Source organism: Abramis brama (assembly GCF_963993115.1).
Source record: "Abramis brama genome assembly, chromosome: 2".
In the NCBI taxonomy this organism is placed as follows: domain Eukaryota; kingdom Metazoa; phylum Chordata; class Actinopteri; order Cypriniformes; family Leuciscidae; genus Abramis; species Abramis brama.
In genome coordinates, this window is record NC_139964.1 from 59,429,322 (window position 1) to 59,455,612 (window position 26,291).

The 26,291-nt window shown below is 37.8% G+C and overlaps 1 protein-coding gene across 1 annotated transcript in view; it reads left to right on the forward strand.

Moving 5' to 3' along the window:
* Positions 1 to 1,318: 1,318 nt before the first annotated feature.
* Positions 1,319 to 26,291, forward strand: part of trpc5a (transient receptor potential cation channel, subfamily C, member 5a) — a 70,485-nt gene continuing 45,512 nt past the window's right edge. The window contains exons 1-2 of the mRNA XM_084090717.1: positions 1,319 to 1,344; positions 16,969 to 17,366. Of these exons, the coding sequence (XP_083946843.1) occupies positions 16,980 to 17,366 (387 nt within the window). The 5' untranslated portion in view covers positions 1,319 to 1,344; positions 16,969 to 16,979. The remainder of the gene's footprint in view (positions 1,345 to 16,968; positions 17,367 to 26,291) is intronic.

The following is a 26,291-nucleotide window of genomic DNA, read 5'->3' on the forward strand; positions in this document are numbered from 1 at the left end:
TAAACTTAACAACAACCTTACTAACAATTAATAAGCAGTAATTAGGAGTTTATTGAGGCAAAAGTCATAATTAAAGTCCCCCTGAGGTTAAAATCAAGCTTTTAATGTTGTTTATATGTCTATGTAGTGTTTTTAATATGCTTTAAGACAAATTCATAAGTCAACACCATTGCTGAGTATTTTCTCCTTAAAACTCCAGTGAACAAAGACAGTCTCAAAAATGTGTTTTGAAATCGCTGGTGTTTCTGACGTCACGAACTACCTTGTAACCAATCACATCAACGTGTGATCGTCAACGAGTGGATCTCTGAGCTGGCGTGAGTGAGTGGAGGCGAAGCTAATTTGCATATTCATAGAAGCGGTATACTAAATGAGGCAAGGGTGTAGAGTTACATTCAAGCTATTTTAAGGCATGAAGAATTGTTTTCAACAACAACAACAACAACAACAACAAAAAACATTTAAATATGTCATTTTGGTGATAAACAATGAATTTTAAGGGCTACAATTATAGGGGGGACTTTAATAGTTAGTTAATAATGAGAATTAGACCCTAATCTAAAGTGATCACAGAATTTTCATTTTTGAGTGAACAATTCCTGCAATTCAAAATCATAGCAATTAAATTATACATTATTTTACAGTAGCCTAAATTTACATTTGCTGTTCTTTAAAATGTTTTATAAGATAACTGGTTAACATGTAATATTTTAGAGTCTGTATAGTCTAATTATATAATTTTTATATTGTATGGCTTTAATTGTCATGGAACATACTGTAACATACTGTTTTTTGGTGTTCATTTGACTGGTAATACGCATCTGGTTACGATATGCTTTTGTGGAGAGAAAAATGCAGCAAAAACATTCCTCAGAACATCTCCTTTTGCATTCTACAGAAGAAAATGCATATGGATTTGGAATGACGGCTGAAAAAAATTACAGAATTTTCATTCTAAGATTCCTCTAACAGAATCATTCCCATTTTTAGAAGGTTTAATATGGCAGTAAAATCATCTCTATCTCCAACATTTAAGAGTTAAATTATAAGAAGGGAAACCCCGTAAGTGTTGTTAACCAATAAAAGAAAACTTGTAGCAATTCTAACGGTTGTGTGATGTCACGAATCAAGCGCCACGGCAGCATCCCTCAGTCTGACACCATGACAACCGCAGCGCGCGAACGCTGGAATCTTTGCTGCTGCCGCGAAGCCCAATATGAAGACAAGATGCCGCCATACGAGCGCGAGACGCACTTGTTCTTTTGAAATATTCCTCGCTCCGCACTTTTGGAAGAAGACGTCGGAGATTTGCAAAACCACCTGTATCTAGCGTCCGTCGGCAATGTGAGTTAAACAGTCTTTCTTGTTGGCCAAACCTTAATATTTCTGTGCCGTAAGAACTGCGCTGGTTTGAATACACTAAAATCAGGAGGGATGAAATGCGCATTGGAGTCAGGGATGCTCCTCATGGCGTTTACGCGTGGAGAGCCCACTGGGGCGTGTGTGCTGTGCGTGTTAATGCATGTGTGAGAGAGTGAGAAAAAAAATAGAGGAAAGAACAGAGGCTTGTACATTCGCCGCACGCGTTCCACTGGCTCTAAATGGGGAATATGAGGATGCGAGGACGCCAAAGATAAATAGTATTCCAGACTCTCCTGCCACATAAGAGGACCACGGAACACCCTCCTCAGAGACCCCTTGTTTAATACGAGGTGCGATTGAATATCCACATAGTAAGACGCATCAGGTAAGCGATACGGGGGTTGCATTCCCATTTGATGCGTCGCAAAAGTGAAAGCGCACAAGCGCCTTCGTACCTATGCAGGTGTCAGTGCGTGCGCTTGATCAACAAAAATGGACATCACAAAACTGGCCACGGAAACCTGGTCTGCAAAGTACCTAAATTAAGCGTTTTCAACCGGGTTTTAGTCAATTGGGGAAGCTTCTTGAGATTTGACAGCCAATTGAGACCAGTTCATTCGATAAGAGTTATCACAATATTTATGTTCTGTTTACTTAAAGGGTCTTCTAACAACTTAGATATTATCTTGTAATGATGTATTGGTCTTCCATCATCTTAAACGATCCTGATTACTGCATGGATGCTTAATGCTGCAGTGTTGGTCTGAGTTCAACTTCGAGATCGCACGGTATTGCTTTTTAATAACGATATCAATACAGATTATTTATTATTATTGTCCAATTACCAATAGGCATTACAGATTTGTAACTATTATTTTTTCCTGCTTTATGACACATAATTATTATAATACAACAACACAAATGGTATGCCTTCTGAATAATGTATTATTATTATTATTTTCATGATATTCAGTTGATTTGTGATCTAGATGGTTTAGGGCTGTCTGAATATTAAACTACACAATTCTCACTTCTCTGGACAAAATTCTTCTCTTCTTATCAGGACAAATACTGGTCAAACTGATTATCAGTCTGTATCTGTTCAAAATGCCAGATTATAATGGTTATGTAAAAAAAAAAAAAATATATATATATATTTTTTGCATGCATTAATGCATCTAAGACTTGCTAAGTAGCGAGGCACAGCTTTCTGCAGGATAATTATTGATACTCGCTGGCGCTGCTCTCTGAGGGCTATAGAGTGTGATCAAAGATTCATACACTCGTTCCAGGCGCTGTCACGTGTGGAAACAGAGGTTAGGAAGTAGACAGGTTTTGTCCCAATAGATTGTCCATGCTCATTGCCTCAAGGGAGCTGTGGGAAAAGAAATTGGTGTGGGCAAAACAGTTTGGTCTGTAAAATAAATTAAGCATTTTTTAATGCATATCATTAATGATTTGGGGAAGCTAGTAATATTTCACAGGCAGTTGTCACCAAGGATTCAAATGATAGTTGCTGTAACATTTATGTTCCGTTTAGTTAATAGGGTCTAACATCATTAGATTGTATTGTAATTGTGTGTCTTGTATAGTATTTGGGTTCCATCATCTTAAAAGAGTTATCCTAAAAGAGCATAATGCAGTGTTGGTTTGAGTGCAGCTTTTTAGATGGTAATGGTTATGTAAACAAAGATAATTCTTTTTGGCATGAATTAATGCATGTCAACTTTACACTGCGGCACAGAAGCTGGAACTGAAGTGATATATATCACAAAAGGTGCATATACAGACATTATTAATGCAGAAATTATGTTGTAAAATGTTATTGCCTGTTAGCTGTCAGTGTCCAAGTAGTGGGACATTTGACACGTTTTTTATTGCCTTTTTTCCCCTTATCACATATTTTAGTAATCAATTTGGTATCATTAAAAAAATGAAACACTCAAAATTCATCCTGTGAAAAAAAAAGTTTATTTTTAGGCAAGATGGAGCGCAATTTCAAGAATAGTACATAACAATGACCAACAAACCACTGTAAATACGATAAATTATCGTGAAATGATAAACGGTAAAGGACTGTAATAGTAAAAGACTGTAAAAATACTACGGTGAAAGTCTGTTAATTGGTTAACAGAACGTTTACGTAATATATTTAGTAAGTAAAAGATCTTCATTTTACAGTGTACTGTTAAATTAACCAGTTTTGGAAGTGAAAAAGAATAAGTCATTGTATAATTTACAGAGAAAAAAAACCTAAATTGACATTCCCCGAATTCCCTGTGACACTTCATATTTGATGTATTTTCGTTGAAATAACTGTCTCTTCTTAGATTTTTCTAATCAGTTATGTACATTAGGGTTTCATGTTACATATAATGTTGTTAAATTAATGTTTACTGCGTTGTTTTTTATGTTGTGTGTTACCATGATGGTTTTGAGTTTTTGTGTGAATGACTCTGTACACCTTCTTTATATTAGTATTTGTCCTTTCAGTTTGTGGAAAAGCTGCTTGTGATGAGCTTTGATTCATAATTTGACTTTCTCATCATCACCACCTGTTTTTGGTGGTTGTCAGTGTATTACAAAGGTACCAACCAGATATTTCTTTTCATTTCCCCACCCCACCCCTTTTTTAATTATTTCCTTAATCTCTGTTTACTATGTATTTGCTCCCCTGTTAACTTTTCTTGTATATCTGTGAGAACATGCTGTTTCAAGTTCAGAAAAAAAAGAAGAAATTATGAATAGAAATAAAAAAAATTAAAAAAAACACATAAATTATGAAATAAAGCTGGTTTGGATATGAGGGTCAGATGAGATGGGTCAGTGGCATATTTTAGTATATTTTAGTACAGACATGGGATGTGTGTGCATATACCTTAATATCTGGCCATGTCTGAGCGCTGAGGAGTGTGACCAACGGTTTATACACTCGTTCAGGTGCTGTTTTGAGTGGAAACCAAAGGGAGGCAAGTATAGGGTTTGGACTGTCCATGCACATTGCCTCAAGGTTAGCTCAGGGGGAAAAAAAGGAAATTGGTGCAAGCAACACTATTAGGAGGTAACAGAAAAAAATCGTTACTTTATAACATTCAGTTAGTTGGTATATGAGAGACGTTTTGAGTTTGTAAGCCATGCAGGGTTCATTTGGGCTAATGTCTCCAGGGATCAATTTAACCTTGTCCCCAGTTTTTCATCTCCATGGTTGTAATGAAATTGCACAGGACCCATCAGGGTCCAACCTTTCAAACCCTTGATTATAAGTGAGTGACCTAGTCTCTAAAATAAGATTACATCGCTTAATGGTGCATTACATAAGACAAACAGATTTGGGACTTAGCAAATACAGGTGTGTGTTTACTGGACCGCTCACAGGTCTCCAAAAACAGTGGATCGTAATGCTTTTAGCAATTTGTCATTATAGAATGATTAATAAATTATCGGAAAGTTTCATAAAATATTTGGTTTCCTTAAATATTACATCTTTATAGTACAGTGCACCCTTAAGGATGCTAAAGCATTCAGAAAGAGTTCTTGAAGGACAAAGAGTAACAACGTGTGTGATAAGTTCTCCAGACCTCTTATCCTTGATTCCTCTTACTTATTTTGTCATTGTGGCCCTTGGGCATCATTCAGGACTTGAAGAAGATAAAACAGACTTATTAGCACCAAGCAAAGCATAGATTCTTCAAAAGGTACAGTGGTAAAAAACAGTGAAAGAGTGGGAGAGGAAGAAGGAAAAAGAGAAAAAAGGACAAAGGGAGAAGGTCAGATTTACTTAGTGAGAAGATAATAAATCTAATAGATTTGCAGGGTGTCTGGTGGCTTATGCTGTCTGGCTTTGCTATGACGGAGCAGCTGAAGTCACCTCCATCAAAGCCCAGACTCATACAAGCTGCTTACGTGGTTTATATCAAATCAGAGCTCATCACTGAAACTGCCAGTGCTCTTTAGCAAGAATAGTGTGCTATTGTTGGAAATGCTGAATGTACTGTACTGTTTTGGTCATGACAAAAATGCTTTGGAGACATTGTTACATCTAACGTTTAAATTATTGGTCCGCCTGATTTCAAAATGTATCTTTTTTTAAAGGCACACTGTGAAGGAATTGTGTTTTTGTCAAACAGCGACCCCTAGAGTCGCTATGGAATACTTGCACTGTCGTAAATACCCCTCCACCCACCCTGTACACTGGTACCTGCATCGGGCATGGAATAGGCACAGATAGACTCCGAAGACATGATTATTGCAATTTATCATAATAGTTTGCAAATTGTACTTGTTTACACTATTTACAACCTCTACGTTAGGCTTATTTATGTCCTGATAATTATGTGAGATATTAAAAACTGTTCTCATGATAATCGCAAGAATCAACATCAACAGCGTCGTCTGATATCCCTCAGGACTACGTGATAAATACACCTCACAACACCTGAGTTCAGCTGGCAAACTAGTTCGTGAGGCAAGCTAGGCAATAAAACATAACGCAAAAAACACGTAAGAGAAACGAGTGTTTTTTTAGCAAGTCTGTTAACAGCTCTGATAATCGAAAGCTAGCTAGACATATGTGGAAATTATTGGACTGGTCTAATTATCAGCAATAAATGAATGAACAGCATATAAAAAAACATACTACAAGCAAGCGCAACAACATACAACATAGAATGCAAACAAGTTTACAAATAAGAGATTTATTTACTGGCCACTTCATGCGTTTTCTCAGATCGGACAGCTATCTGATTTATCAAAACAATTCCATTTACAACTGGTCACATAAATGTGTTTTTGCGAAACGGATTTAAATCCGATCTTCAATTCCCGCGCTGTATGCAGATTTAATGGAGTGCACGTCACCGAAAGCAACAGATATGAACAGCATTTTATTGATCATCAGCTAAAATTTCAAAATCAAAGACCGCAATAAGAGAGAGCTGCAACAGCCCTGGTAAGATCATTTCATTTCTTTACTTTTATTGATGATGATTGTGTGTTAAGCGTCTGCGACTTACTTTCACTTTGATTTGCGATAGTTTGCACGTTCTCTTGATGACTATGCTCAGTTGCTCATCTGCGGTGATGCGTGTTCCAGTAGCGTCGTCATATCTGTCTATAACATATAGCCTATAACACGCTCTCACACGTTTTTATTTTTAGCATTTTTGAGAGGAGTACAATTTACATATGTGGTTTCAACAACCAGATGCATTTACACTTGTCCAGTTTCGTCTGGAATGCGGCCAGACTTCCTCCTGAAGTGGTTTGAGCGATCGGATTCAAATCCGTCTTGAATGCGTTTCGGAGGGCATTTACACCTGGTCTTTTCACGTTTGGATAGCTATTCCATCTGAGAAAACGCATGAAGTGGCCAGGTGTAAACAGCCCCCATGACAAAAACATACGCACGAAAGCCGAAAACAAACGCTGGTTGGCCTCTCACGTCCAAATTTGACGAAGTGGTGGGGGAAGTGACGTATGCCGTAAAGCAGTCGAATTTTGTAGTTCTTTTTGTGCTCTGGTAACTACCCGAACCCCGAAGTTACATAGTGCCAGTAAAAGCGATACAGACCCCGTCAGGCTATGGCAGACGTGTCATTCAACCTATTGTAAGTCGATGTACCATCACAAGCATGGTTCGAATTACGTGGGAGCCAGTGGGAGCTGAGCTCCCATAGAGAGAGGATGAGCTCCCATGAAAGCAGTAAAATCATACACCTGTGGGGGTCTCTAAAAATCATCAGCACCATTATTTTAAATTACAAATAAAGCACTTTTTCCTTCAGACTACTGTAGCATGACTTAAAAGATAGGACAAGATGCCAAACACATGGATCTCGCGGGATCTCGGATCGTCATCACACTACGGTACATCCTTATGCTTAAATCAAGTGATAAAAGTGCCGCTGCGATCATTGGCGCGGATACTGTGTTTGTTTGTGGCTCGCGCACAGTCTTCACTCGGGCGCGCTTCAATCCGTTGTGGAGACTCTCTATTCGTTCCAGTAAAATTACAAAACAAAATGCACACAAACGTGTCTCTGCCTGATATAGAACCACTTATAAACATAATCGGATTTGATGAAAAAAAAAAAGAAGCTTATATGAGTGCGGATTCGAACCCAGAACCTCTGACGCGTTTAGCAAATGTTCTACCACTGGACCACTTACAGTGAGGAAAATAAGTATTTGAACACCCTGCTATTTTGCAAGTTCTCCCACTTGGAAATCATGGAGGGGTCTGAAATTGTCATCGTAGGTGCATGTCCACTGTGAGAGACATAATCTAAAAAAAAAAATCCAGAAATCACAATATATGATTTTTTAACTATTTATTTGTATGATACAGCTGCAAATAAGTATTTGAACACCTCTCTATCAGCTAGAATTCTGACCCTGTTAGTCTGCCTTTAAAATGTCCACCTCCACTCCATTTATTATCCTAAATTAGATGCACCTGTTTGAGGTCATTAGCTGCATAAAGACACCTGTCCACCCCATACAATCAGTAAGAATCCAACTACTAACATGGCCAAGACCAAAGAGCTGTCCAAAGACACTAGAGACAAAATTGTACACCTCCACAAGGCTGGAAAGGGCTACGGGGAAATTGCCAAGCAGCTTGGTGAAAAAAGGTCCACTGTTGGAGCAATCATTAGAAAATGGAAGAAGCTAAACATGACTGTCAATCTCCCTCGGACTGGGGCTCCATGCAAGATCTCACCTCGTGGGGTCTCAATGATCCTAAGAAAGGTGAGAAATCAGCCCAGAACTACACGGGAGGAGCTGGTCAATGACCTGAAAAGAGCTGGGACCACCGTTTCCAAGGTTACTGTTGGTAATACACTAAGACGTCATGGTTTGAAATCATGCATGGCACGGAAGGTTCCCCTGCTTAAACCAGCACATGTCAAGGCCCGTCTTAAGTTTGCCAATGACCATTTGGATGATCCAGAGGAGTCATGGGAGAAAGTCATGTGGTCAGATGAGACCAAAATAGAACTTTTTGGTCATAATTCCACTAAACGTGTTTGGAGGAAGAAGAATGATGAGTACCATCCCAAGAACACCATCCCTACTGTGAAGCATGGGGGTGGTAGCATCATGCTTTGGGGGTGTTTTTCTGCACATGGGACAGGGCGACTGCACTGTATTAAGGAGAGGATGACCGGGGCCATGTATTGCGAGATTTTGGGGAACAACCTCCTTCCCTCAGTTAGAGCATTGAAGATGGGTCGAGGCTGGGTCTTCCAACATGACAATGACCCGAAGCACACAGCCAGGATAACCAAGGAGTGGCTCTGTAAGAAGCATATCAAGGTTCTGGCGTGGCCTAGCCAGTCTCCAGACCTAAACCCAATAGAGAATCTTTGGAGGGAGCTCAAACTCCGTGTTTCTCAGCGACAGCCCAGAAACCTGACTGATCTAGAGAAGATCTGTGTGGAGGAGTGGGCCAAAATCCCTCCTGCAGTGTGTGCAAACCTGGTGAAAAACTACAGGAAACGTTTGACCTCTGTAATTGCAAACAAAGGCTACTGTACCAAATATTAACATTGACTTTCTCAGGTGTTCAAATACTTATTTGCAGCTGTATCATACAAATAAATAGTTAAAAAATCATATAGCCTATTGTGATTTCTGGATTTTTTTTTTTAGATTATGTCTCTCACAGTGGACATGCACCTACGATGACAATTTCAGACCCCTCCATGATTTCTAAGTGGGAGAACTTGCAAAATAGCAGGGTGTTCAAATACTTATTTTCCTCACTGTAAGTACACGGTCGAATCTGTCGGATCTATCTATTTACTCACGTGAAAATTCTCACAACTCACAAATTAAACCAAATGTACTATTTAATTTTAATTGTGTTACCCATGCTTTTTTATTAAATTTGTATTGTACTTACAAATTTTTATATTTTTATATTACATTATTAAGCTACCGCGCCTGCTCATAGGCTACTTTTTTTTCTTTCTTTTTTTTAAGAGACCCCCACAAAGATGAAATCATAATTCGAACCCTGATCACAAGGGTCTTGGAAATATATTATGAAGGTTGAAAAGTTTCACAGTGTGCCTTTAAATGCCTCATGCAAAAGGTAGCCTACATAAATTGGTGTTTTATTTACAGTTATATAATGTTAGTTTATTTATTTATATATTTATTTGTTTATGTATTTATTTAAATTTGGTTAACAGTCTAATCACAATCCAAAGTCTACAAATTACCGACCAGTCCTATCTAAACATTTTTTTCAATGCATTATATTACCAGAGAAGCTTTAGCGAGTTTGGAATTTAATTTAATTTTGAAATCAAATTTTGTATGACAAAAATTTGATTTCAAATTTTGCTGTATAACATCAGTAACATTTGCTGCAAGGTAAATTAATCTCTTTCAAATTATGCTTTTTTTTTTCTTCATTCAACCATGATAAGTGGTTCTGATATGTAGACTCTTTTTAAATGCAGTACTGCATAATTTAAAAGACAAAGACAAACGGCAGATAAAATGCTTTGCAAAATCACACTTTACACTTCCAGCCAATGTACAGTAAGAATAATATCCAATAAAAAGAAACCTGCTTATAAAAGTGCTTCAGACCCACATTCAATTTGGCAATGTATCACTAAAAATAGTTATTATAGTTATTACATAGTAATTAATGTATATATAAAATATTATTGTACCCAATACTTGTGATTTTAATGCTTAGAATTTCATGCCAATGTCTCCAGTGAGTCAATTGTGAGTGCGTTTCATGTGAGACGAGCTATTGGTGTGGCACATGGATAGAGCGCTCCAAATCAGTCACGTTTGAGGTTCCTTACTCTTTAGGATGGTGCACTAGATGCTCGCTAGGTTGTGAAACAGAGCTGCAGACACACAAATCAGAAACTTTGATCCCATCTCACATCGATGACACATTCTTTAGACATGACAAAATCATGGCTTTGAAGTGTCGCCTAAGTTCATGGAGAGGAGAGTAACTCAACGTGCCTGGCATATTAAACTCTCACACCGGTGCTCTATATCACTGCCACAGCGTCTCCATATATCACTGCGCACAGCTCTTAACCCTGAAAATGACTCACAAGATGAACTCACTCGTGGCTTATTCTTTCCCGTAATTATCGCTGCTACTGAATTAAACAGCCTTTCCATAGACCAGCGAGTTCGTTGACGTGGATAAATGATAGAAAATTGTGTTTGCGTGTGTGTTTATGTGTTACAAACGACTGGGAGACTATGGGTTGTTGATTATCTATTAAACTTAAAGGTTAAACTGCATGGAGACAGGCTGTTGGGAATACATTCAGGTATGACTGGATGATTAAAAAGAATCTGTTGTACAGAAGCGTACAGATATGACTGAATTTAGAGCTGATTTTTAATAATACATAAATAATAATAATAATAGATACCTCTAATGAGAGAAAACAACAGATTTCAAAATCATATTTGATAATGTAATGCAAAGCAACTAGTTTACACAAAATAGCCCCTTTCCTGCTTGTCAACATTTGGAGAAGCAGATCTGGGATTTTCATGTTTATATGTGAAATATACTGGGAAGAACAGGCATAGTCGGCGATGTTTCCATGCTTGTCTTTCGTGAGTTTGTTTTGGATCATGAGAGATTGTAGAGCTTAGCTCTTCATAAAAATGTAAAGGTTTCCCAAACACCCTCAAGGGTTTGCTCATGGCTTTATGACATGATGGTGGAGCACATGGCTGAGTTTGCTAAAAGGAAAAGATATAATAGTGAGGCGAGCTGTCACTTTGTATTGTTAGAGAATCTGACAGGAGGAAGCATTTTCCTACCTCTCAGACGTATGTTAAATTTTCATTATACGTCTGCCTGTCAGTGTTTGTTAGGGTTTGTCGAATGGGTAATGGAAAAAATGACAGAGGTTACCTCTAAATGTTAACTGTAGGGCACGACCACGATAATAAATTACGACATCAGAAAAACAACAGAAGCTTGAAAAGGGAAGGTTCTCTGTTGTTGCTTTTAAAAAATTGAAGTTTAATGTTCATTCAGGCCTTATGTACTAGGTTGTAAGACAGATAGACAGACATAGATTGACATATAGTCAGACAGATAATTCATGTTTTTTCTTTTTTTTTCAATTTCTTATTCGTCTTTGCAGACGGGTTTAGACTGTCTCTCTCTCTCAACACACACATCACAGAAAAGAGTCTAATTGGATTACAGTGGCGTAAACGTGGCATCCTTTGCAGTCGGCTGTTGTTTTGTAGCCGTGCTTACATTTCTGATGTCTCTAATATCCATAAATGTCTTCCCAGTTGCATGCCATCCCTGCCAGCTTGTTCCTCTTTAGTTACGACATAAGCTATATGTGCTAATCTCCCTGCTTCCCATAATTCAAGGAAACTGCCCTCAAGACACAACTGTGCTGTGTCAGGGCCATTTTTAAATTAATTTACTCATCTCAAAGGACCAGACAAGCCCAAATGAATTCTTATGAGCGTCTGTAGTTCATTCTCTTGAGGTTTCTCCTGAGAGATCCATACTCTCTGTCTGATCCAATCTGGAAAATACTCATCGATGTATTGATTTAATCAGTGTGCCCATTCGGACCTTGTCAGCGGCTTTTCATTGATCGTACAAGTTAAAGTTATTTCCCCTCAGAGCACAGTTTGTTTCTTTTTACTGCGGTTAAAAACAGGGAAAACAAAAAGCAATTCTGCAAGACAATGTTACAGTGGGGTTCGAAAAGCCTGAGACTATTAGTGAAAATGTTGCTGTTTAGCATTTTTTTGCGTTATCAGCATGTATTTTTTTTTTATCAAAAGTTGATTTGAAAAATGCATATGAATTTCAGGGTTCCTCAAATCCGGTCCTGGAGGGCCACTGCCCTGCAGAGTTCAGTTCCAGCCCTAATCAAACACACTTGAAAAAGCTAATCAAAGTCTTCACAGTTGCTAAGATTACAGGTACTGTAGGTGTGTTTGATCAGGGTTTGAGCTAAACTCTGCAGGAAAGTGAACCTCCAGGGCTGGATTTGAGGAACCCTGTCTTAGTATTTGGCATTTCTCCCTTCTCCCAAACCCCAATGATCCACATTTTACACAAACAGACCAAAATGTACTTTGTATAAAGGATTGTGACAAATTGGTTAGTGACCTTTCTTTTGTAAAATATTTCACATACTGTTCTGGTACAGATAATGTGGTTCAGTATTGCAGTAAATAAATTAATGATTTTGTTAGATGATATGGAAGGAAGTATTACTAAGTTAAGGCATTCCAGTATGGCTCTCATTCCAACCAGAGAAGCGCAGTCCACTTCAGATAGATCACTGGGGAATGTCCTGCACACTTAGTTTACGTCTAATTTATCAGCTAATGTTTGGCCCAGCTTATACTCGAATGATATTCCTCAGAGATACGCAGCCCTTAGAGGACTGAGAACCACAGATTAATTACACAATTAAGCCATCTGCGATTAGACTGCAGAGATAATTGCTCGGTCAGAGTGGTGCTTTGTAGTGGAGTCACTGAGGCTGTTCAAAGCATGTCTTCCCTTTATCTTCTCATCAGGGTAAGAAGCAGGGTAAAGTTTATGGGTCATCCATTGTTAGAAATCATTATACAGCAACCACATGAAAGTAAAAGAAGCCTAAAGAAAGAATGCAAAATAATGAAATCTATTACATAAATGAATTATATAGATTTTATTATGAACGCTTACACTTGTATGTTTAGGCTATATTTTATTTTATTTTATTGAACCTTATAATGTTTAGTCAGAATTACATAACTCAGTCTTCCGGTGAAAACGACAGACTTCTTTCTAGTGACATAGCCATCTTTCCGCAATCATTTAGTGTGCGTAAAGTCCGACACTCCACATCTGACAGAAAGCGCGCATTCATGTCTTAGACATTCATAACTCAGGTAATTAGTTACCCCTTTAAATCCCAACACACCACATTTTAATCTTGTGCAAAAACACACCAAATAACACTTATTTTCAACAATTATGCTCTTTATTCAGTCTGACACAAAAACACGGTTGGAACTACTGCTGCAACTTATTCATTTTATGTTCATCTTTATATAATCAGTTATTAAGTTCACATAACTTTTTTTTATTAAGTTGAATGAACTTTCAGTAAGAATTTTAGTGAGATGAACTACTTTAATTTAGTTAACTTCACTGTTCGCTTTTAAAGTGTAATGGTTCGGAGTAAAATCAAACCTATTGTACAGTTTGCAACAATTATTAGTTATTTAAGACTTAACACACAACAATTAACAATTTAACAAAACAATTTTTTTTAACAAAAAAATAATAATTCTTACAACTCAATTCTATACAACTCACTTCTCCGTTCTTACAATCTCTACAATCTTTGCTTTTCAGACTAACCAGCAGCATTCTAACACAATGGTTGTGTTTTTTCCTAAAGCAACCAGAATCCATTTAGAAAACATCACTGATCCTGGACCTGTTCGCCTGTGCATGCGCCTATCCAGTATCTAAAAATTAGCATTAAGGAGCAGAAAGCTGTGTGGGTGTACCAGCTGCAGTGGGGGCAAGTGCACTGATGTGTTCACCAGCATGGGATTAACATGGTGTGGATATTTAGAGAGGTTGAGAAAAAGAACTTGGATTTAGTGCTAAAGTTGCAATTTGTTATTTGGTAAAATTATTGTTAGGTACCACAGGCTTTCTTTCTATAAAAAAATTGAAGTCACGATGTAACGGAAGTAGATATTTTCTTCCATATTGTGACGTACATCTGAGTGAAAGTGATTATCAAAAAAGAAAAAAGTAGGGCAATTCATTGGTGGTTGATTGGATGGTTGCAGATGTGAATGTGAGCTTGAGGTCGACGGTGGGGGCAGAGTTTAAGCGGACTAAATGATTTGAGAAGTCCAGCATGTCAAGAAGTCTATAATTTCATCATGTTATATTTTGATTTAAAAAAAAAAGAAACATGCATGGATAAATAATTTACATAATAATTCTATTTCATGCCAACTTTAAGTGCAAATGCAATTGACAAAAATTGACAAGCTAAAATAATTCTATTAAATTAAGTCATAGTTACTGTAGTTCCCCTGTAAAAAACAAAACAAAAAAAACAGACATTATAATAACATGACATTATGTTATTAGTGGATTAGAGGATCTGCATCTATTAGACACTGGTTAGACCCCATAATATAAAATTCAACGCAACGTGTAAATTGGGTGCTAATGAGTCTGAATGTGCTGATAAGTGTGTGTGTGTGCATATGTGGTGTCAGCTGAAGCGAGACCATATGGAAGACGCCACCTGGTGTGTCTGTTCATCTTCTTCAGAGAAGAAGATCAAAGCAAGACACAACATCATCACCGAGTCAATCACAGTAATTACTCAAGTCTTCCCATTTATTCGGAAATTAGAGGGATATCTTTCATTGCTGATCGGTACACTTTGGAATGAGTAGAGATGAACTGCTGGTAAACTGGAAAATTCCACTGGTTTGCTTACCAATAACACTAAACTGAGAGAAAAACAAAACAAAGAAATATGTATCCTGTTTCCTGACCAAACAGCAACTTATGTAAGGTTTCCTTAAAGGGATAATTTGGGTTTAGTTTATGGGCCGCATCTGTAAAAATGCTGTTGATTACCACACACAATAATTTCAACCTTCAGTGTGTATAATTGAAAGAGAAATGCTTCTATTAGTGTATTACCATAATAGCAGCCTAGCAGGCAAGTGGTTCAACTGCAATAAATGTTTAATGTTTAGTATTGCTCACCTACACTGTATGTAGAGAGTTCTATCCGATTTTTAAGTTAATATAATGGCCAGCTAAAAATGTAAATCTAGTTCCATGTGAAGATATCCGGAATACCATGCTAAAGATGTGACGTAACTACTCATAACAAACTGTTTACATGGAGCCAACAGCCAAGTTTTGCGAACTACACCCACAGGAATTACACTAGAAAGGCACAATCAGAGGTTCTTCCAGCAAGTCCCACTTCAAAAATATTTTACAGATTTTTTTTTCCACCTCGACAGCATTTCCACAGATACTGTTCTTAGACGTAATAGTTGTAAATAATGTTCATTTAACATTTTATATATGTACAAATACTGTATTATCTTCTGTCTAAACCACAATTTTGTCCACACATAGCAATCAAGTACGTTTAATTAGTGGTTTTGACAACTAAATGTAAAAGTAATCGATTTGAGTATAGGCAGTCTGATTTTGGAGCATTTACACTTGCGTTCTTTGCCACTTAAGAGTGTATGGATGTGAAAAGTTGTGTTCCCAGTTTATTATCTTGTCTTCCTTAGTGGACAGGCTCCGTCCGCAATCGCATACTCTCTTCAGTAGGTACTTATTTTGAATAAGTAATTACTTCAAGACCGCTAAAAAAAGTATAGTATGAGTGTGTGTAGTATGAATGTAATCCAGACGTACTACTTTAGCAATGTTGTCATTATCATGTGACCTACCAGCATCAATTGCATCTCTTCACTGCCATTCACAAATCCAATCCCGTGGCCTCATGGTATAGTAAAATGTATGTACACTTCAGAATCTCGTAGGAAGTAGTAAGTAGGTCATCCAGGTACTTTTTGCCTATTCCTTTATGAGTACTGTGAATTCGGACATACTTCTTTTATCACATACTGTTTTTCACCTACTATATAATAGGGAAGTATGCGATTTTGGATGCAGCCCTAGTGTGTGTTTTGTTAGGAACCTATTGTTTCCACCGGCCCCATGTTAACTCATTAATTTAGTCTCTGTATGAATGGATTAATCCGAAAGAATATTTTTAGTGAAGGGGTTTATAAGGTTCAATTTATATATGAATCAAAATCTCCCTATGAACAACCATTTTTAAAATTCAATTTGGTGCCACTAGTGCAAACAATTACACAATGTAGCTTTAAGAGTTGACTGCATAATCCTTCCATACACTCTTCCATCAGACACTTGTATAAATATCTGTATAAATATGAGTGTGCCATTAAAGATACACCAAATGTAAATATCAGTCAAATAAGGAATGTAATAATGATTTAAATGATCACTGCACTCCTTTTCTAAAGGACTTCCTCTGAAGCAAGGGTGACAAAAGAGTGCGATAACACCATCATGTTTCAACACAAATGTATTTGCTCTACTTCTTTTGATAGACACCTGAGGTATACATGTGTGTGGTTAGTATTTCACAAAAAGCATAGCAAATGTCTCTTCAGTTGTGGCCAGTATGACTGAACATAATAACAGAGATAGCTGTTGCTTGTGACCAATTTGTGGCCATTAAGAAAAATGACTTGATGCATCAGTCACTCCCGGAAACGTATAAAAAAATAATTAGTACTCAAATTAAACTTCAACGAGCATATCTTAATGCATTTCAAGATCATAGAAATTACTTATGTGGAATGATAAGATATATCATTTATAAATGTACACTATTTCCACGGACAGACAGCAAGTAATCTGACTTTTGTAATGAATTTTTTTATTTTTTTTTATCAAGTGCCTATTTCCTGTTTGTTAGTGAAAATTAAATGATTATAGCTTCTCTATCTCACTTTTCTTTCTTCTAGCAGCATCCATCATGAATCCCATGTCACATCTATACTACAAAAAGAGCAGCTACTCTCCGTACCGGGACCGGATCCCTCTACAGATCGTCCGGGCAGAGGTAGAGCTGTCACCAGAGGAGCGTTCATTCCTTTTGGCCGTGGAAAAAGGCGACTATGCAGGGGTCCAGCATGCACTGCGTGAGGCAGAGGTCTATTACAACATTGATGTGAACTGTGTGGATCCACTAGGCCGCAGCGCGCTGCTAATTGCTATTGAGAATGAGAACCTTGAGGTGATAGAGCTACTTCTGGGTCACGGAGTGAACACTGGAGATGCTTTGCTCTACGCCATCCGCAAAGAAGTGGTGGGAGCCGTGGAGTTACTGCTGTCCCACAGGAAACCCAGTGGAGAAAAACAGGTATGTTTGTGTTTCGGATGCATTTACACTGCTGAAAAGAGAAGCTTTAGTCTATAGCATTAGCCGCTTTCCGACCAAGTAGTTACAGGAACTTTCTAGGAACTGTCCACTTCTAAACACTAAGAACTACTCTCCCCCAAACTCGGTTTTGCTGTTTGCGTTCGCACTGGCCAAGTGGCCATAGGAACTGGTAGGAGGGGTAAGGGAGTGACGCAAGCACGGTGACTTTTATTTTGACGGCGCGACAGACCTTTATTTTGGCGGCGCTGAGAACGCCAGAGCAAACAATGCTCGCATTCTCTGTGTTTATTAGTTAGCGATCTGTCTAACAGTACTGTTTAATATGTTATTAGATAGAACTGTTATAGAAAGTAGACAGTATATAAAAAAAAGGTTATTAGCCTATGCCGTGTGGTTGATGTCCAGTGTTGCTAGCTGGGCAGATAAACATAATCATGTTTGGCTTGGTCCCCTCAAAGTTGCGTTGGATTTTCTCTTCAGTATAAAGGTTTAGAGACCCATCTATCACTGTTTTCCATGTTTGTATAGTTAGTTTCTGGAGTAAATATATAGGCTATATATTCTGATTATTCTTTTCACTCCTGTATCAGAAATCTTGCGAGGAGCACTGGTCGAGGCAAATTTATGGTGAAATTATTGTCTTTCCACTTCCGTATTATGGCCCCAAAAGTGCTCACTGGACAATTCAGAAGCTTAGAATGGTGCCTATAACCAATGCCATCATTATGTTTTGCAACAATTAGATTGCGAAGGTCTTGAGACAGCTCTTTGCTTTTACCCATCATGAGATGTGTCTTGTGTGACACCTTGGCAATGAGACCTTTTTGTAGGCCATCATTTGGGACTGAACCAGCTGTTATTAATTTCCACTGATAGGGGGCTGGATTGCTCTTTAATTACTGTAAGTTTTCAGCAGTTGTCTTGGCTTTCCATGCCTTTTTGCGCCTCCCTTTCTTCATGTGTTCAATACTTTTTCCCTGTGTCATTTCACATTATTACACATAACTTAATTTCTGAACTTATTTTTGTTTGTTTCTTTGTATGTATGGCTTACTTGGGTTGTTACCAACATCTGGTGAAAATTTCATGTCAATAGCACCTTTGGAAATATATACTGAGAAAAATGATGACGTGTTCAATACTTATTTCCCCCGCTGTATATGATTTGTATGGTTTAGACCCTATTCTGAAGTAGGACCTAAATTAGTTCCTCCAAATGGAGTTCCTAGAACTAAAATCGTTCCTAGTTCCTGCGGTGCGAACACGCCGACATCCGGGTACTTTAGCCAATAGTTCTAGGAACTGTGAAAAGGTTCCTCCTGTGAAGCCTGAGATATGAAATAATTGTCAAAATAGTTTTATTGAACAGGTTATTAATCACAGAAATTTTTGACAAAATTTAGACAAAAGCTTTTATTGCCCATTTAGTATAATATAGTGAGAATGTGGAGCTCACACTCGAATAAAAAAAAAACCCCACCACAAACTGGGACAAAATATGCAATTTGGTGCAGATGTTGTTATTTATATGGCCAAAAAGGAAGATGAAATTCTGATAGCTTGTAATGTAAATCAACTTTTATAACAGTATAGCAAACAACAGTAGGCTTTATAGGGTTAAGCAGCCTGATAGGTATATCAGCTCAACATATGATGGTGACCAGCCATGGTGATTTTTTCAGCTGGTTTACACTGAATACTCACCCGGTGCAATGCAACAAACTTAATTGGTCCCTCCACGTTGTGTCACAGCCAATAAGAAAACATAAGATGATTTGTATGCTGTTATGCGGAGCAGAATTATGTACCAATGAGATTTCCGTGTGAGCAGGGCTATCTAGTACAATGCAACATAAATAGAAAAAGGTTAGGACAAAAAGGAATTTAACGATTCAGTATATCAGCCACTCGCACAAATAATTAAGATTAAGTGCAATTCAGTGAGTAAGTCTTAGAAAGTTTCTTAAACAATTTAATCCAATAAATTATGAGTTTGAGATTTACCCAGTTATTAAAAAGAATAACTTATTCAAATGAGTTGAATGTGCTATTGTGAATCGGATGTTTCTTGCATACAATCAGTGAGGACAACCCTATAGAACAGTGACTATCAATCAGGGGGCCTCAACAAACTTCCAAGGGGACCTCAAGGTGACTTAAATTTATTTAAAATAAGACAAAGCAAGCATTAAAATGAGCTAAAACAATGAAAAGTGTAGATATTTCTTATTATTTGGATATTTCTAATAATGAATATACATTCCTCTAGTTATGCCAAGCTCTAAAATATTTTATTGGGTATAAATTGTGAGTTGGAGGGCTTTAAAACATTGTTGTGGACAATGGGTGGTTGGGGCTTGAGGGACGTTTTTAAAAAACGGAACTGATACTGAATAAGAACCAGTTCTTCATTCCCACACCAATGCACCTGGTTATGACACAATATATATAAATATAGAATTTTCATATGCATTTTGTCAGTGTCCTCCTTCTTATGCAATGCCTAACCGTTGTTAGTGTGTATTGAGTGAGGTGGGAACTGTTCATATTTGTGGTTGTACTCTATGTGCATGTGTTCGGATGAGTGGGTGTTCCAAAGCTAATAGAAAAGATGAGATGGCAGAGATTTATCTTTCAGATTTGATTTTCACCTCACGTAGCACGACAAATCTTTATTGGATTGCATTTTGTTATCCTCTAATCTTTCCCCTCATTCAATGGTAAGATTAACCTGAAATGCTTGCGTTCCTGTATTCTCACAGTTCATGTTTTGTGGCATGCTTGATTTCGTAGTGGAGGATGAAGGGGAATGTAACTTCGAGAGAGTTCTGCTAGCATACTCTGAAAAAGGGCATGTGACAGCGGTATTCACTGTGAACCGAGGTTCGATTTGTAAAGCACAGTGCCAGAAGGAAGCCAGATGCACACAAAAGCTATGAATTTATCATTGCTTGAGGTTATGAATGCACTTTTTAGGGGTAGAATCAATTATGCCCATAAAATCACTCCCATCTCCGGGTGAATAGATCCAAGCACAGGAAATGCAGAATCTGCAGAAACTCACTAAATAATTTTTTTTAAATATTTTTTCATATAGTGCAATTCTATTGAGAAGTCTTTACAATTCTTTACAAATTCACTGAACTTAATTCAGTTTCGAGATAATGGTTTGTTAACATTAAAGTAATCTGTAAACTCATGGAATTTTTGTTTGAGTTTCTTCTTTTCAGCTAGAATTTCTCACTCACGTGTAGATGTAGATCACCTCAGGAGCTCAGCTGCTGTGTGATCTGAACAATCAGATCTATTTACACTTTATCTAGTCTTATCTCACATACTGTAGTAACCTCTTGAGGTGGACAAGGTGATCAACTCAAGCTCCTCTCTTCACCACAAGGGTACCCTCTAAAACACCAACTAAAGCTATCCAATCAGAGAAAACACAATGAAGTGACCAGGTGTAAACAGGCCCTAAGAATTCATTTCAATATTTACTCGCCCCAGCCAGTCCCATGATAAGCATACTGGAAACTGGAAATCATCTGTCCTTTTTCAGTAATGCAGTGTTACTGCCAATGAAAAATGTTCATGCAGAGGATTAATGGACTGATTAAACTTCTGTTTAAAAAATTTAAACAGACTGCATGCCATAAAAAATAAATTGTGGTAGCTTGTTCAAGAATAGTTTTTTATTGGCTTATTTTAATTATGTAAATTGTGCAAGCAGGATTGTTTTTAATGGAAAATCCTTTTTTTCCCCCCAACATGTCAACCTAATACATAATTTCAAACTATCCCTTTGAACTGAAAATAATTTTCTTATTTGGGATGAACTCTTCAATATGTCACAAGGCAAAGAAAACTGAGCTTGTCATTTAATTTTATGTGGTATTTTTCGAATTTTGGTTGTAGCTTGCTTGCTAGTGTATAATGTACTGTGAACAGTAAATATTATTCTAAACACGGTTTCCACTTGTGGAAGTCAAAAGTTGTAGTCAAAATGTAGTCAAAATTTAGGTTGGAAAAAAAGTGATTAATTTATGTATAGTAAAATGTTACTTTATTATATGCAAGTAAACAACAACATAGTTAGCTGGGTATGCAGTTTATTTTAATATTATTGTTTAATTTTAAGGACAAAATTAAACAATAATATTAAAATAAACTGCATACCCAGCTAACTAGAGAATGTTCTCAAACATTGGCTAACACTCTGGCAAGGTTCTCTCAAGTTACGGACAAACGTTCTTCCAGTAACGTTGATAGAACACTCGTTCAAATATATGTGGTCTTGAATAACATTATCAAAACATTAGCACAAAAATGTACACATTATTCATAGAACGTTTTTCTGAAACATTTTAGTTGTACGTTAGGCTAATGTTTTTCACAACATTACTAATTATGACCACCGCTAGCGTAGCTAGCGAAAGCGGTCATATAGGGATTGTCAAAGTTTTTTTTTTTTTTTTTTCGTCATCTACTGAATTTTTTCATCAACGATACCAGGGACACCGAAACACCGGGGAACATGAAATTTGGTGGGCATGTAGCCCCACTAGACTTTTACGGAAAAATTTCGTTTGGTCCCCGGGGGCCACTCCCCCCCCGCGCTGGGCCCCCCCAAACCCAAAAAATGCAGTTTTCCCTAAATAACTACCTGAACCGTGGCACCGAGGATGAAGAAATTTGTATGGTATGTTGCTCTTAAGGGCCCACATCAACCTAGCCCATAATCACTCATTTGTGATTTGCGCCCCTCCCATAAAAAATGAAAATGCAATATTATTCTGCTTTAATCGCCCCTATCTTCAGTTGAGATGTTCAGAACTGCACCATATTTCATGTGTATGATTAACTTGACATCCTCTGGGGGTATGCTAAGTTTCGTAGAATTTCATCCATGGGGGGGTATAAAATAAATTCATTTATGTGCACATTTAGTGACTGTACACTCAACGGCCTGTAGATGGTGGTGTTGAGCGAAGGGTTGCTGGTTTAGGATGATACTGTCACTAAGGTTGCCAACTGTCCCGAATTAGGCGGGACGTCCCGCATTTTGGGCCTAATTTATTTGTCCCTTGCGTGACCTCCCGTGTCCCGTTTTTTGACAAGCTGATAAACCACTGACTGATACAACAGCAACAGCAGCAGTGCTGACCACGACACTTGAGAATGATCACCGACACCTGTCATCATCCAATCACAGCTTTTTTTAATCACTGTTTTGAGACAAATCATTGTTTGATTTGCGAACATCCTCTGCCGTCTGGTCGCTTCCGCTTCAAGCCGGACTCGTCTCGCGCTAACGGTAATTTCCTTTCACTGTCCACGTTTTGATTTCGGCTAATCAATTTTGGCAAATGCAAACAACGTGATTATTGTTCATGAGTCTAACATCCAGCCACGCAAGAAAACATGTAATCTACCTGAGGGAATAATATGCTCAAAAAACATTTCTGATTATTATTAATGTTTTAAAGCTTTTCGAAAGTACATAGAAAGCTTTTGTAACATTATCTTAACTGTCACTTTTGATTAATGTAATGCATCCTTGCTGAATAAAAGTAGGCAATTACTTTCTTTATTTTTTTTCCCAAAAAATAATCTTACTAACCCCAAACTTTTGAACTGTAAGCCTAGTGTATAATGTTAAAAAAGCTTTCTATTTTAGATAAATGCTGTTATTTTGAACTATGGTTTGTTTGTAATGTGACTTTTTTCATGTATGACATTAAAATTATTTTTAGAATTAAATACATAAATAGGTTAAGCAATACAAATGTGTTTATGTCTGATAACCTTTTAAACACAAACTTAACTGCAGACACTGAAATGACGTACACTGTGTGATACAGTACAAATATTTTGAGTGTCCCTCATTTTCCTATAAATAACCACGATTGTCCCGCATTTTCCTTTTCTGAAGTTGGCAACCCTAACTGTCACACACACACATGCAGGAATACAAACAAACGCAAGCATGCACACACACTGACATCCACACGCACAGACACACACCCATACACACACACATACAAATCCACATGCACAGACACACACACAAACACACACGCGCACACACATGTACGCACGCATACATACACGCACAGACACACACACACACAGACACACACATACACAAACACACACACATACACACACACACAGACAGACATGCACATACTACTACTTTTTTTAGGTATATACATAAACACGCAATACAGCCAAATTGCTCCACGTCATTTCTTTTTGTGGAAAGCCAGTGCAGGCCTGAGCGGCGGTCATATTTTGTACTGCCATGCGGTACATCTAGTTAGGTTTTTTTTCAGATGGTTCAGAGAACTTTCCAAAGTAATGTTCCCATAACATTTGAAAAATTCTAAAACACAGAAAACATTCCCTTAAAGGGGACTTATTATGCAAAATTCACTTTTATAAGGTGTTTGAACTCAGATGTGTGTCCACAGTGTGTGTAAACAACCAGCCTATAATGGTAAAAATTCACCTATCTCCTATTTTTATAATCCCCATAAATCATAAACAGTCTATCCTAAACGAGCGTTTCTATTTCCCCCTACTCTTATGTAAGAATAGGTGGAAGGCAGCCCCACCCATGACTGGTGACGATCTGCCCTATTAGCATAGATACTACCCTGAGTGAGCCGCAGCAGTCCGCCATTTCTATTTCAGCCTTTTCTGCTCAGCTGGAGATAATACAATGTTAAACATTACAAATGTTCTGATATTGGATGTACCAATAAACATAAGAGTCTCCATAGACTCCCAGCATCTGAGCCACTGAGGACACCATGGTTGAATTTCAGGAAAAGTGTTATATATTTGGGTACACCTGACTGCTTCACAAATGAGGGGTCAGTTCAACACTGGATTTGCACAAAAGATTAACATGACTCTACATGCTAGTCGATTAGTTGAATCAACTTAACTCCACAGCAACTAAATAAATGTATCCAGAAACTTACAGTTGCATTCTAAAAGTTGTAACTTCTTCCTGAGTTTCTCCATCAGTATCCAACTCTGGATCGAACATGTAAGGCTGAACAACGCTAATGACAATTTCTGACATTTGGGTTGCGTGACATTCCCCAGTTTTGTTGTTGCAGAAGTATCCAATGTGTGAGGATGTGTACAATGTGTAAAGGCTCCGCCCTCTTTTGGAAAGGGGGCCATGGCTCATTTGCATTTAGGGCGCTTTCACACTAGCACTTTTGGTCCGCACCCGGGTTCGAATGACGTCAGAGTTCGGTTCGTTTGGATGATGTGAACGCTGTTTTCCGAACTCGGGTGCGCACCCGCAAACCGTACTCGAGTCCGCTTAAAAAGGTGGTCTGGGGTACGGTTCATGTGAACTCGGGTACGGTTCGCTGCTGATATGAACGTAATCGTACCAAATCGCGGAAGTGAGCCGCTATTGATGACGTATAATCTGGTGCGTGCCTGCGTGTGTGTGTGTTTAACAACTGTAAAAGGTTCTATATACACTTACCTTGACGAAAAGGGGGAGGGGGGGAATCGAACTCGGGTTTGGAACAGGCAATCGAACCAAGTGTGAAAGCACCCTTAAAGAGACACACGTGTTTTTGTTCACACCCAAATAGGGGCAAATTTGTGGGGTATTTTGTGCTGAAACTTCACAGACACATTCTGGGAACACCAGAGACTTATATTACATATTGTGAAAAGGGCATAATAGGTCTCCTTTATTTTGTTCTGTAAGGTTCACAATAACCAAGAAAACATAAAAAAGAAACTGGATGTTTTGAACGTTTTGAACATTCTGAAAACATTTAGAAAAAAGTTTTCCTAACTTAATGGGAACGTTAGCAAAATGTTCTTAGAACATATTTTTGTTAGCTGGATAACCCCAATAAGATGAGAGACTGAATATTAACATTTCTGAATGTTTCTGGTTAACATTTTTGAAGTCAATAAATCTATTTATTTTTTATGTTATATATTTGAATTTACTATTGTTTTTTATATGTTGAATTTGCTCAAAGTACTTTAGAGTGACCGCGCCATTAGAGTGAAGATGCAGGAGACATGAATTATTTTATAGCTCTTTTGTAATTCTACAGCTTCACTGACTTACAAATGAGCAGCGATGATGTTTATGCAGCTCCAGGTAGCTTTAGTGCTCCCTCTTGGATTAGACATACACAGTTTTATGAAGTGAAGTGCTACATCACTAATACTGTTCAGAAGAGAAGCACAGGCTTCCTATACTTTTGATGTTAGAGTGAACAAGCATTAGGGGAAATAAAGCCGGTAGCAAGGTTTGTTCTTTTTGCTTTATTATTTGGTTTTCTAAAGTGAACTCCGTTGGTTCAGATACATCAAGTGAGATTGTTGCGGGAAGTGCCGTGGGGCCTAAATTGGAATCAAGCCCATGTACCATGTGCTCGCCATTCGCAGAGCATGGGCTATTTTGCATTGCTATCACTATAGCAACCCTTGCAGCCACTTGGGAGTTCTGGGCGAGGACTGTTATACTAATGGACTGAAAATAAATCTCAAAATAAAATGCATTTGCAAACCTCACTTAATCACTGGCGTGGAGCACCGCCATACCACAAATCATATTTCTGTAATGTTCTCATGGCAGATATGGCTGTCTTTATGATAGGATTGAGTATTTTGGTCATATACTGGCACTTAAAAATGGATTAATGGTGTCATGCATATGATATGCTTTTAAGTGTGTTTGTGTATTCACATGTAGTCATCTGTGCTTAAAAGTAAAGCCCTTGACTCCTATACAAAGGTAAACAATCAGTGTAAAAAGGGAAGGAATTACAAAAAGGTTCATGGGAAGACCTCTGAATGACTGTGGTTGTGATGGATGGGGAGAAAAGATACAAATGGTGTGAAAGACATAAA